Source organism: Egretta garzetta, unplaced genomic scaffold (genome assembly GCF_000687185.1).
Source record: "Egretta garzetta isolate BGI_Z169 unplaced genomic scaffold, ASM68718v1 scaffold33, whole genome shotgun sequence".
Classification (NCBI taxonomy): Eukaryota; Metazoa; Chordata; class Aves; order Pelecaniformes; family Ardeidae; genus Egretta; species Egretta garzetta.
This window is the reverse complement of record NW_009259250.1, coordinates 1,282,948-1,294,498: the sequence shown is the minus strand read 5'-3', so window position 1 is coordinate 1,294,498 and position 11,551 is coordinate 1,282,948. Positions and strand designations below refer to the sequence as shown.

The 11,551-nt window shown below is 44.1% G+C and overlaps 1 protein-coding gene across 1 annotated transcript in view; it reads right to left on the bottom strand.

Annotated features, from left to right (window-relative positions):
* Positions 1 to 1,507: 1,507 nt before the first annotated feature.
* ABCD2 (ATP binding cassette subfamily D member 2) overlaps positions 1,508 to 11,551 on the bottom strand; it is a 47,754-nt gene continuing 37,710 nt past the window's right edge. The window contains exons 8-10 of the mRNA XM_035891676.1: positions 9,123 to 9,207; positions 8,302 to 8,427; positions 1,508 to 5,696 (exon numbers count right to left, since the gene is read on the bottom strand). Coding sequence (XP_035747569.1) covers positions 5,486 to 5,696; positions 8,302 to 8,427; positions 9,123 to 9,207 — 422 coding nt within the window. The 3' untranslated portion in view covers positions 1,508 to 5,485. The remainder of the gene's footprint in view (positions 5,697 to 8,301; positions 8,428 to 9,122; positions 9,208 to 11,551) is intronic.

The following is an 11,551-nucleotide window of genomic DNA, read 5'->3' as shown; positions in this document are numbered from 1 at the left end:
TCTCAGACCTCATCCCAGCCTGGTTTCTCACTGGGGGCTCAGCCCCAGGACCCCGCTGGCTCCCCAGCCCTGCATCAGCCACCACCACAATCTTTCTCTCTTTTTTTAATTTCACAAATTAATTAATTAAATAAATAAATTTAAAACCCAATTGTTCATACACATCAAACTTGCACTGGGTGGGTGCAGTATTTTTAGCACATCACGGTTACCCTCTCATAGATGGTTACATGAGGTTAAAGACACTAATTTAAGAAGTACAAAGCGGGTGCTGCAGAATAAGCCGTAATCAGAAATAAGGCCATAGAGACAGCGTAAGGTGTTCTTCCAGATATACCCCACTTACTAGAAAATCTCACCTGTGGGAAGCCTTTGAGCACCTCTGCTCTGCATATTTCCTGAGTCCTTTTTGCTCCCGTGACGTGAGCCTTGCTGTCCCGTCTCTTCTGGGAATACTTAGCCCTTGGGCAGAGGCTCAGGGCTCCAGCACTTCACAGCCAACACATGGTGCCGGTCCTCTGGTGGCCTGACCAGAAAGCAGGAACGCTCTCCAAAGAGCAGACACCAAAGCACGTCTTACCAAAATAAGCGAAACTCAATTGCAACCTCACAGCTCTCAGCTCGCCTCCCCCACTACCATATACCCTGTCTCCTCCCGGCCTGATGCATGAGCCCCAGCGTGGTCCTACAGCCCCCCAAAGACCCCCAAAAATGTGTTTCTCATGGCTTTTTTCCTGGACTTTGCTCTCTGTTGGTGCTCTCCCCCTGAGTGGGTGCAGTAGCTGGAAGGGAGGCAGGGGGACAGGCCTTCAGCCACCCATAAGGATCTGGTTCTCAAGCAATCACCATCACCATGGGCTCCTCAACTGCACAATCCAGGCCCTGTACCACCACACAGAACTTCACCATCCCTTGCCATGCAGCTGGGAAGGGGCTAGACACAAGCTTAAGGAGTCAACTGATGCCCTCATACTCCTCTCCTGGTAGCCTGAAGGGCTAAAGAGACTGTATGTTTTATCTTAATCTCTAAGGAAAAAAAAACCCTCCTTTCCTAGGCCAGCATGAGCAATTGCTTGTAATATTTGTGACATTGATGTTTTATGCATAACTTTATCTTACAAAAGGCCATTTGGGAGTGACGCTGCTGAGGATGCTGCGCTGCTGACACCGTCCCCTGGGGCACTGCTCGGTGCCCAGCCTCCCTGCAGAACTCCCCAGCAAGTGGGGGCAGCTCTGGCACCTTCCTGTCACAAATCAGGTCCACGCTGAAGCGGATGGGTGTGAGACAAGAGAAACCTCATGGCAGCCTTTGACACCAGCCTGAGCTAGGAATGAAACGCTTGTTTTAACTTGCAAACAAGCAACATCCATCCCGAGCTTTCCTACAGAAACGAGGGGTGGGAAGGGGCTCCCAGAGCACTTGCAGGTGGGTCCTGGCTGCTTTGTGAGTGATTCATAAGGAACGCCATAAACTCAAAGTAAATGCAACGTTTTATTTGAGGTTGGAATAAATTACAACTGTAAAGCATAATTTATTGCTTTATAAATTGTCTGCTCTTAAAAGGCATTAATATCAAACATAAACGAAACAAAGACACATTTGATTAGCAGTTCAGTTCTCTTAAGCTTCATGAACAGCTCAGTAGGGGGATTTCATTCTATACACGATTGAAATCTCTGATCACAGGCTCGTAAACTTGACTTTGACATGCATTATCATCATTCAGGCATATTGAGGGGACTGTGGATGTGTTCATTTGCTTTAGGATATAATTTTTATTCCAATTTTCCCTAAACCACCCCACTGAATACCTATTCCTTCATTCCTCACTCAAATTCAAATCCCACTGGTTTCAAAAAACTCCTTTAAAAGATATGTGGGGTTTCCTAACCCTGCAGAAGGAGGGCTTCCATGTCTAAACCAGGAATGAGTCTGGTCCCAAAACTAAGTGAAAAATAAACTCCTCCTAGGTTAAAATACTGAAATCCCATGCACAAAAACCGCGTCCTCCCATTCTGAAGATTCTTGCAAAAAATCCCAGCATTATCTGAACAAACTGATGTGGATAATTCATATTTTTATTGCACAGTTATTCCATGCCTGAGACGGGTATGACTTTTGCTCAGCACCTGTACTCTGGGATGTAGACCCGGGCAAGTCTGCCCTGAGCCCTGGGGGGTGGGAGGGTACTCACGGGAGGCTGGATGCACCGAGCACTCTGCAGTGTCCAGCCCCGAAATGCATAATGCCACGACAGAACGACCTGAACCTGGCTGGCTCCAGCTAGACTCGACAGGCAGCAGGAAGGCCAGAAAGTCACTTCCTTGGCCTCCTGGGAAGTCACAGCTCCTGATCGCCAGAAAGGGAACGAACATTGATAAGCAGCTCTCGCTGCACCACGAAAAAGGATTCCATGGAGGCATCCTGCCCTGCTCTGACCCTCCCGCACTGCAAGGGCCAAGTGCTTCCCGTGCCTCGCTCCGGAACAGCATCTTCCTGAGCTATTCCCCAAGCAGGGAGCGTGCGCCTCTGCTCGTGCGTTCCCAGCTGGGTCCGAGCAGCCCAAAATGAGCTGACTTATGCCCTGTATTACACCAGAGGTAAAACTCCCTAGAAACAGAACCGGGGATTCCTGTCTCAATTAGCCCTTGGAACAACTCGGAAAGTTTGCAGAGAAAATCTTCCAGCAGCTTCTCTTCCAGCCACAAAACTAACTTTAAAAATAAGGAGCCACCAGTACAGAAAATCCTTCGGTATTACTCAGGAAGTTCCTATTTAGAGAAGGATTTCTTCTCATACCAGCCTCTAATGTTCTTGTCAGGCCTACAAGAATGTAAACAGCTGAGTGAGATGCTAGGGTATTTTACACCACCCTACTGAATGGGAATGGTTAAGCTGTTACTGGACCCAAGAAATAGGTATCAAACTTCAAGGAAAATACTATTACATTGATCCTGGTGTGATTCCAGTTTTCATTAAAATTTCATCAGTAATGTATGTATCTTTTGTACGTTTTATGCATAATCTCATTTTAAAAACCAGCAAACAAACGTTCTTCTTCTAAACACAGATGTGTTTCTGTTGTGCCGTGCGAGATGGCCACCTTCGATCTCTGCGAGGCGGTACAGCAGATTTCAGGTGCTGCACTTGCCCATACTGGCTCCTAACAAGTCAAGCGCCGTGGCAGAGCTTTGATGGGAGGCTGGGAGCGTGCAAGGCCACACCTGGAGCTGTGCTGAACCAGGCCAATTGTTCAGCACTTTTCAGTGTCCTGCTCGTTCAGGGAGTGCACAACCCTGGTTTAGCTCCCAGCCACATGATAAAGTGCGCAACGGAGGGATGGGGAACACAAATGTCCCTTCCTCCACCTCAGCTTCTGTTGGGAGAGGCTTGTGGGAAGGCGGCTTTGTGGCTGCTTTGTGCTGGCAGAAGGATACGCTGCAGCTGGGACAAGGGCACGGATTTGGTGCGTGCCTGATTCATCACCATCTTAGAGAAACATAACTCAGAAATGTGCAAGCCTTTAAGATCATCAGTCATCTCATTTAAGCTCACCGAGAACAGATTCTTGGCTGACTTCTTTTTTTCCTTAGCAGTTCCGAATTTTTCTCTGAAGATGAGAAGGAGGAAAGCTAGCCTTCGGGGAGTGGGACAAGCAGAGACACTTGCAAATTAAAATGCATGCACATGTCATCCACCACAGCAGTGACCTCCAGTCTGCACTTTACAACACAACACCTTATTATCTTGAACCTTAATTTCTCATCCCTTTCAAAGGTTCCCAAGAGCATTCCTTTCTGTGTCAGTGAGATGTCCCAGGGGACTCTACAGAGAAAACTAATGAGAGGAACAAACTTGTCACCAGGACAAGTTACAGGGTCAAGCTACAGACTCTGGAGGAGCAGGACAGGGAGCGAACTTACTCCATTTTCTGGTGCAAGCTCCATATCAAGCAGCAAGACGAGCACACAGTGAGAAGGGAGATGGGCTAATGGTTAGCACACTGGACTGGGATTTGGCAGATGGAATTAATTCATCTTCCCCTTGTTCCTGAAGTGTCAGAAAAGGGAAATAGTTTATATTAACTTCAGGGTGCTCAAACCTTTCCAGCTCTGCAAATACCCATAAAATACTTCTCTCTTAACAGCTTGTGCATTGCCCCTCTCAGACTAGGCCCACCAGACAGAAATCTTGTAAGGAATCACGCTTCTAGGAAGAAGAAGAACCAACAAACTTCAGGACTGCTGCATCTCGGCTAAGGCTCATTTACCCATCTGCAAAGCCTCTTACCCCTCCTGATCTTCACTCCCAAGCTGCCCATTTGCTGTGCACTTGCAGTCAGAGGGAGCAGATCAGGAGCTCTTAAATCAATTCACATCTTTATTTCTAATTCACCGGGTTTTGCCTCTGGCAAGGCACTCAGGCCAGCACTGTCTCAGGGGTTTGTGTTTAAAGCACTTTCTGGCTGACTGGGGACCAGGTTCCTACTGAACGGAAAAGCAGATGGGACAATCAGTGAGTGCATCAGAAAGCAAAGCTGTTATCTGGTGCGTTTGCTCACGGGGAGGGCAGTGTTCAGCCACTCTACCAAAATATGGCAGGTATATTAATTAGTGGTTACAAAATGCTCTAACTTTCACAGATCATGGAGCAGATGAATGACTTAGTCAAGCAAAAACTAAGTCACTTGATGCCAGGCCCAGTGCTCCATCCCCCCACCCGCCCCCAAGGTTACTAAATAGGGGACATAAATAATCCCCCAAAGGAACTGATGTATCATGAAGGGCAAAGAGCCTCTGAAGCTATGCATAATGGCATAAAGTACAGCACAAGTATCTTACATATTTAGCTCTATCCCCGCTTCTCTGTTGCGAAGGCAGTGGGTTGCTCGGACAGTTGCCTTCTGGTCAGCCTATTACATTATTTCCTATGGAAATGCAGGTAAAGGTGTGTATGCGATTCAGTAGTAGAACAGGAGTTTGGTTTTACATGGGCTAAAAGAATGGTTCTTATACCCAGATGAGATTTTTGCATACATCTGCATACTCACCCAGATGCTGCCTCTGCCGTGCTCCATGCCTGAGTTTCATGCCAGGTTTGCTCTGCGTAGCAGGCATATCATACGCACAGTGTCCTGGTACAAGAGCACATTCTGCCGGCCAAGTCTCAGGCAAAAATTCACCTACAAAACCTAAATGTGTTGGTAGTTTTTTGCAGTGAATTGGGCTTTCACTAGAAATTAACATAAGCTGCAAAGCCTAATCTTATACTCTATGCACTTGCTTATTTTCTTTTCACAGTTCGACCACTTTCTTCCTTAGTACTAAAATGCTAAAGTCTTACATAGCATTCAGAGCATTATTTTCTGCTGGCTGTGCTTCTCTATGCTCTAAGCCTCTATCACAATGCATGCAAAGGATAATGGCTGAATTTGTAATGCTTTCAACTAAAAAAATACTTTTAAAAACATAAACCATAAATTATTTATTCCTCTGTGTCCATTGTTTTAAGCACTGAGTCTTCTCCCAAGATTTTACACAGTTCATTCAGTCTCTGCTGCATTTTAGGAATTCCTGCAAGCTGGGATTCCAGTCTCTGTTTTTCCTCACTCAGTGATAAACGGATAGCGGTGTCCAACTGCTCGAAACGCCAGCCACCTTGCCCGTCAAACTGCAGCAAGTGAGTGTGGTACTTCCTGCAGTAGAAATCAAAGCATTAGTAATGGCTCAGGGAACAGATGGTTCATCTTTGCACACAAATTTGGAAGTCTGTATCTCTTTTCAGTGGTGCCTCTCAGGAAGTTGAGAGTTGTCCTGTTTTGGATCATTGGGAAAGACCTTTTCTCAGTGACTTATAATCCCAGGACACCCATTTTGATATTTCAAAGCCTCTCACCAGAACCTCCCTAGGCCACCTAGTGAAATTCAGCAGCAAGGTGCCAGCTGCAAGCTGTCAGCGCAGGCGTGGGCTCCCCAGCTGGGGTGGTCATTGCCTCCAGCAGCCCGTGCGGCCCAGCTTGCCGAGGCCCTCACCTGCAGTGATACTGGCAGGAGCAGGCAGCAAGGCTGTGGAGGGTCCCCTCATCACCTGCTGTCCCTGGCCAAGGTGGTGGCATCTTTCTTTCTGCCTCCCTCTTAAAAACATTGTCTGTGGCTACAATTGCCTTCACTGCAACTCCACCAGACTCCTTTTTCTCCAGGAGCTTGAACAGCAGCAGCAGACAAGACTCCCTTCTCCCCCATGAATACTAGTCTCAGTTTATTTTATTTGTCTCGCTTTCTGAGAGACATTTTACCTATTTAGCAGAAAATACATTCAGACAGGCATGGTATACCTGATGCTACTGATAAAACTCTAGTTTGTTCAAATTACACTTCAGTTTGTTCCCCCACATCTTATAAGGTTGGCTGAAGAAACCTCCAGTCCAAAAACATGGTTCAGTTTGCAAGGGGCCAAAATAAAAAAGTCTGCGTAGGAGTCACAGATCTTTCAGTGAGTATCAGGGTGTGTGCACCAAAATATTCAAAGGTGTACATGTGGAGTTTGTCAAGACCTGACAAGACATTTATCAGGAGGTGCAAGAGGAAGAGCAAAGAGTTCCCTCAGAGCTGCTGTTATGACTGTGTAATTTATTACTATAAATTATAGAAGATGAGACGCATCACAAAGCAGTGATTATAAATCCCATCCAGGGAATGTGACAGTTTAATAAACTCAACAGCTTATGACATGGGACTCAAAAGAGATTCAACTCCAGGCTTATACTCACCATTTCTCGCATATATTCTTTGTGACACCAAATGCTTAACCTATCTCTCTATTTTTCCACCACCAAAAATGAAAAAAATCAGGAAGCTAAGATAGCTGATTGAGATGTCCAATGTTTGTGGTCTAGGAAAGTAGCTGGTATTTTGATTAAAAGAGCAAACATTTCCTAGTATAATCTTGAGGAAGAAAAAACAGCATGTGAACCCAGTTTTTGTCTATGCAGTGCAGTCCCTGTGGAAGCATACCTAAGCTAAAGGCATTTGATGCTTATTTCTAAATACTCAGCACTTGTTTTCTTTCTCTAGAACCCCACAAATTGCCAGATTTCTGATAATTTCAGTAATACTGTGGAGATTACAAGAACAATCCCAAACCTTCCCAAATAGCACTAGTACTAGGAAACAAGAAATGTCAGTAGGAAACTGAACTCAAAGGACCTTTCTCACAAGTTCTTTTGCATAACTTCCCTCTGCTTCATCATTATTTATAGGCGAGATGCTCTCAAATACCTGTTTTCTTGAGAAGTGATTTTAAAATAACGCCAAACTTTAAAAAAGGTGAACGCTACTTTTCTTTTTAAGTGTAATTTAAATTATCTTAAAAACAAATGTCTATGTGACATTTTTTTTCCTATCAGAATACCCATTTTTTTCTTAACATTTACATCCTGATCGAACAAAAGCCATTTCCACTGTCACCATCTCCAGGGAGGAAGGAGGAATGCTGGGGAAATCATTCTTTTTCAGTAAAGCAGACACTGATACAATTTCTTTCCTTTGAGGCAACAGACTGGTAATGGATTTTTTGTCATCGGTTTAAAAAAAGCAAACAACCTGACAGTAGAGATCAAGGAGTTCAGAACAAATAGTCTCTGCTAATGTTAGCTTACACCTTGATCTCCTTTTGCCCTTTAAAGTATTTGGTTGTTTTCTGTATTCAGTAACTACATTTATTTCCTTTGAGGAACTCTGCCATACTTAGTACTCCCTCACTTGCATGATGTTTCTCAGAATTCCAATATTTCTTTTTTAATAGCCAATCAAATTTTGAAAGCTCACAAACCCTGCAGATGGAGGACACAACTGAAGTTAAAACACCAGATGTATTACTCCTATGGAAGAACAGAGAGTAGTTTAACCACTTGCCATGTTTCCCATCATCTCCCTTCACTGGTAAACTTCCCCAGGACGGCTCATGTATCTTGACACCTTTACAGAATAATCTGGTGATATCTGTTGTGGCTGTGGTGTGTTGGACTGATTAACTGCCTCTTAGATACTCGCATGTTGCTATAAATAGTTAATGATAACTGAAACACATGTAAAAAAATAAGAGGGAGGAATAAATACATGTCAAAGAATGGAAAAAATCAATGCTAAATGCATTTATATCACTATTATTGGAGACAAGTTATCTTAGAAAGTGCAGTAGATATTGATTAAACAACCGCCCTAGTAGGAAGAATAAAGGCCAATCCACTGCCTGTCAGAAAGCTAAAAGGAAGGACCATGACAAACCCTGAACATACTTACCAAAGAGAAGGTCTGTGTGTTATAGAAAGCAGGGATATCCCAGCAGCTTTTGCAGCTTGGAAGATCTTTCCTTCAACATCAATGCTTACAGCACTTGTGCATTCATCCAGCAATGCGTATTTCGGCCTTTCAAAAGCAGATAGAGAACATTACTCTTCTATGTTTTGGACAGTATTCCCATGTATGATGTTTAATTGAAAACAACAGAAAGGAGAGAGTTATTTTTGCCAGACAGCTGTCTCTCATCTACAGCTGGAAGCTGGCTAGCAGCAACATAAAGTTTACATGCATTATTCAAGTGCAGAGCCAGGTTCCAGGAAAAATGGGTTTTATTTCCTGGTCCATCTGAGTACACAGTGATCTAACTTCTATGTTCTAGTTTGACCTAGTATTATTCTGTCCTGTCATCAAATCATGCAGTACCTACGGCCAGCTCAGAAACTTTCTATCCAGTGCTATGCATGGCTTGGGCTGCCTTTATGTGCTTGCAGTCTTCAAACCCAAAAAGTTTGGGAGCTTGGCTTTCAAACTCCCATAGCCTCTGCAACGGTCCACCAGACTTCTGCAATATTTGTAGGACAGATGCAGGGAAGATGCTTGTGACTGAGATGTTAAAGAGAGGAACATCTGGAAAATGTAATGCTATGTTGCCGAAAGCAAAACTTAAGTAAGAAGCAAGGTCTGTGGTCCTATGCAACCATTTAGCAGTACTGCATATTGCATGGAGATTATAGTCCACTACTGCTCAAACTATTACAGCAAACCTGCAAAACTTTACCGCATTTTCAGATGCTGCTTAAAGAACAAATCAAAATGCTTACTTATGGTAAAACATCCGAGCCATGCCCATCCTCTGTTTTTCTCCTCCTGATAGGACATCTTTCCAATCCATGATGGCATCCCAGCCTTTTAAAAAAATGCAAACAAAATGCATCAGGACAATGTAAGTTTATGAAGAAATGCGGCTTCAATTGCAACATCTCTGCAATCTGCAACCAAAATCATGAAGAGCACTTCCATTGCAGAAGAGACAGCTCACGGCTCTGGATCACATCCTCTGAAACACCACAATGCCTTTCCACTGGCACTTGATTGGAAAAATGTCCCAAATATCCTGTCAATTTTGAAGTGGAATTTAACCTTCTTGGTCACATAGGTATTGTCAACAAACTTTCCTTACCATCTCTTTGCAAAAACACCTTCTACCTGTGTATAACTAACCCTTTTAGTCTGTCATGTCTGTTTTCTAGAACAATTTGCTATTCCTTCTTGAAAGGTGCGAGTGGAAATTTAAAAACAAATTCAAAGAAATGAAGTGTAAAACCCACAAAGAGCAGTGGCGGACTCCGCTCACTGCTGTCGGCAGAGGACAACTGTCAGCAGACTCAACAGGAACACAGATGCAGACACAGGGATGCTCTCTGTGTGCACAGACAAGCAGCTGACATACAAAACTGCGTACAGACAGGAGGCTTTTCTATACAAACTTCCCACTACCTTTTATTTAGAAATGACCCACAACTGTTATAACACTGAGTATCCTTATTTAACATTCCGCACGGCCCCTAACTGATTTTTTTTCCTTTATCACTTTCAGATACATGCAATGGGAGTGTGATGCATTTTAGCTGGGATCTTACAGCGGACTGGTGTTTCTGTGAGCATTCTGGCATGATTCGGTCCCGCTAATGAAAAACTTCAAATACCAAATTACCCTGCTGAAAGTAAGTTTTCAATCAAACAATCCAGATGGATAAGGTAGCAAAACGGATGAGTTTTGAAAAGGGAGAGTGTAGATGCAGAGAAAATCTGATAAGGCATTTCTCTCAACAGATCATCTATTCATGAGACAGGCAGCTGGAGCGGGGCCGAGAGAGGAAGACAGTATTTTTCCAAATCAGCCCAGAAGCACTGTGACTAAAAAAATTAACAACACAACCAAACCCCCTTTTCTGCCACTGCCCAACTGAAACTAAACATTTGCCAGAAAAGACTATAAACAAAGCCAGGCGAGGAGGGTGGGCTGTGTCATTTCTGCTACCTGAGCAAAGGTGAGAGACGTGGGGCCTGTGAAGGTGCAGGAGGCTGGGGAGTGCTCTGCCCGTGCTTGGTGCTAACCAGGGCTTGGTAGGTCTGAACAAAACCCCAGTGAAGCATCTGGTGACTGAAAACAGGAATTGATAATGCTAGAGACTGAATTCCAAGAATTTTCTCCATGTAAAATTGCAAAATGTAATGTCATGACTTTTTAATACGTATGTATATAGTTAGATTTAAAAACCAGGCATGCACACACCAGAAATACATCACCTTCAGTGATCCTACTGTTTTTCCTTAGTTTCCTTCCATTCTTGTTAAAGGATCCCAGTGGGCAAGCCCCCCGGGGGCACATACAGTGCTTTCTATCAGCGGGCTCCTAGCAAAGACGGAGTTGTGCAATGATTACCTGAATCACCCTTTGGATGAACACTGGTAAAGGGAACAGATACACCGAGGCTGCTGCTGATGGGCAGTCCCGGTGCTGGGACCACACAGAGAGCTGGAGTGCTGTTCCACCGGCACCCTCAGCTTCCCAAGAAGACTGTAAAACACCCGGAGCGCTCCCTTTTGGCAAAGGGTTCTAGTGGCAAGGGATGGGAATGGTCCTTCATGAAAGCCATCGAAACTATGCTTCTGAGGACAACGTTCAGGCTGTTGCTTATATTCTGTTATTTTTAGGCAGAGAATGTAGACAAGCTGCTGGGATCTGGATGTGAGCTAGGGTGTGGGTAGGTGTGCATGTGTGCACGTGTGCCTGGGGAAGCAGTGCCCTCATTCAGTTTCTTCCAGATCAGCTGGTTTATAAAGACTTATTAAAAGACAAAAAGGGAATGAAGTTCAAGAAGCACCACCTTGTCAGCAAAATCATTCTGTTATTTCCTCTAAAGGTGTAAGATTTAGCCTCCATTTACCAGGATACAATGGTCAACTTTGTGGTCACTCCAACTCACATTCTGAATATTAGAAGTGTGCCTTGTCTCTTCCCACCTAGCTCCCTCCCTCAACTTCCCTATGGAATGTCTCAAACAACAGATAAGGAAGGATCCATTTTAATATTATTCCTTAAAAAAATTATTTTCTAATGTCTGAACAATTTCCTCCGAACACTTAGGCATTGTAGCTTACAATAAATTGACTCCCAACTGTGCATTAACTGCGCATAATTAGGTGCATAACAATGCACCTACTTGTTTCTCTTTTCTTCCTGCTG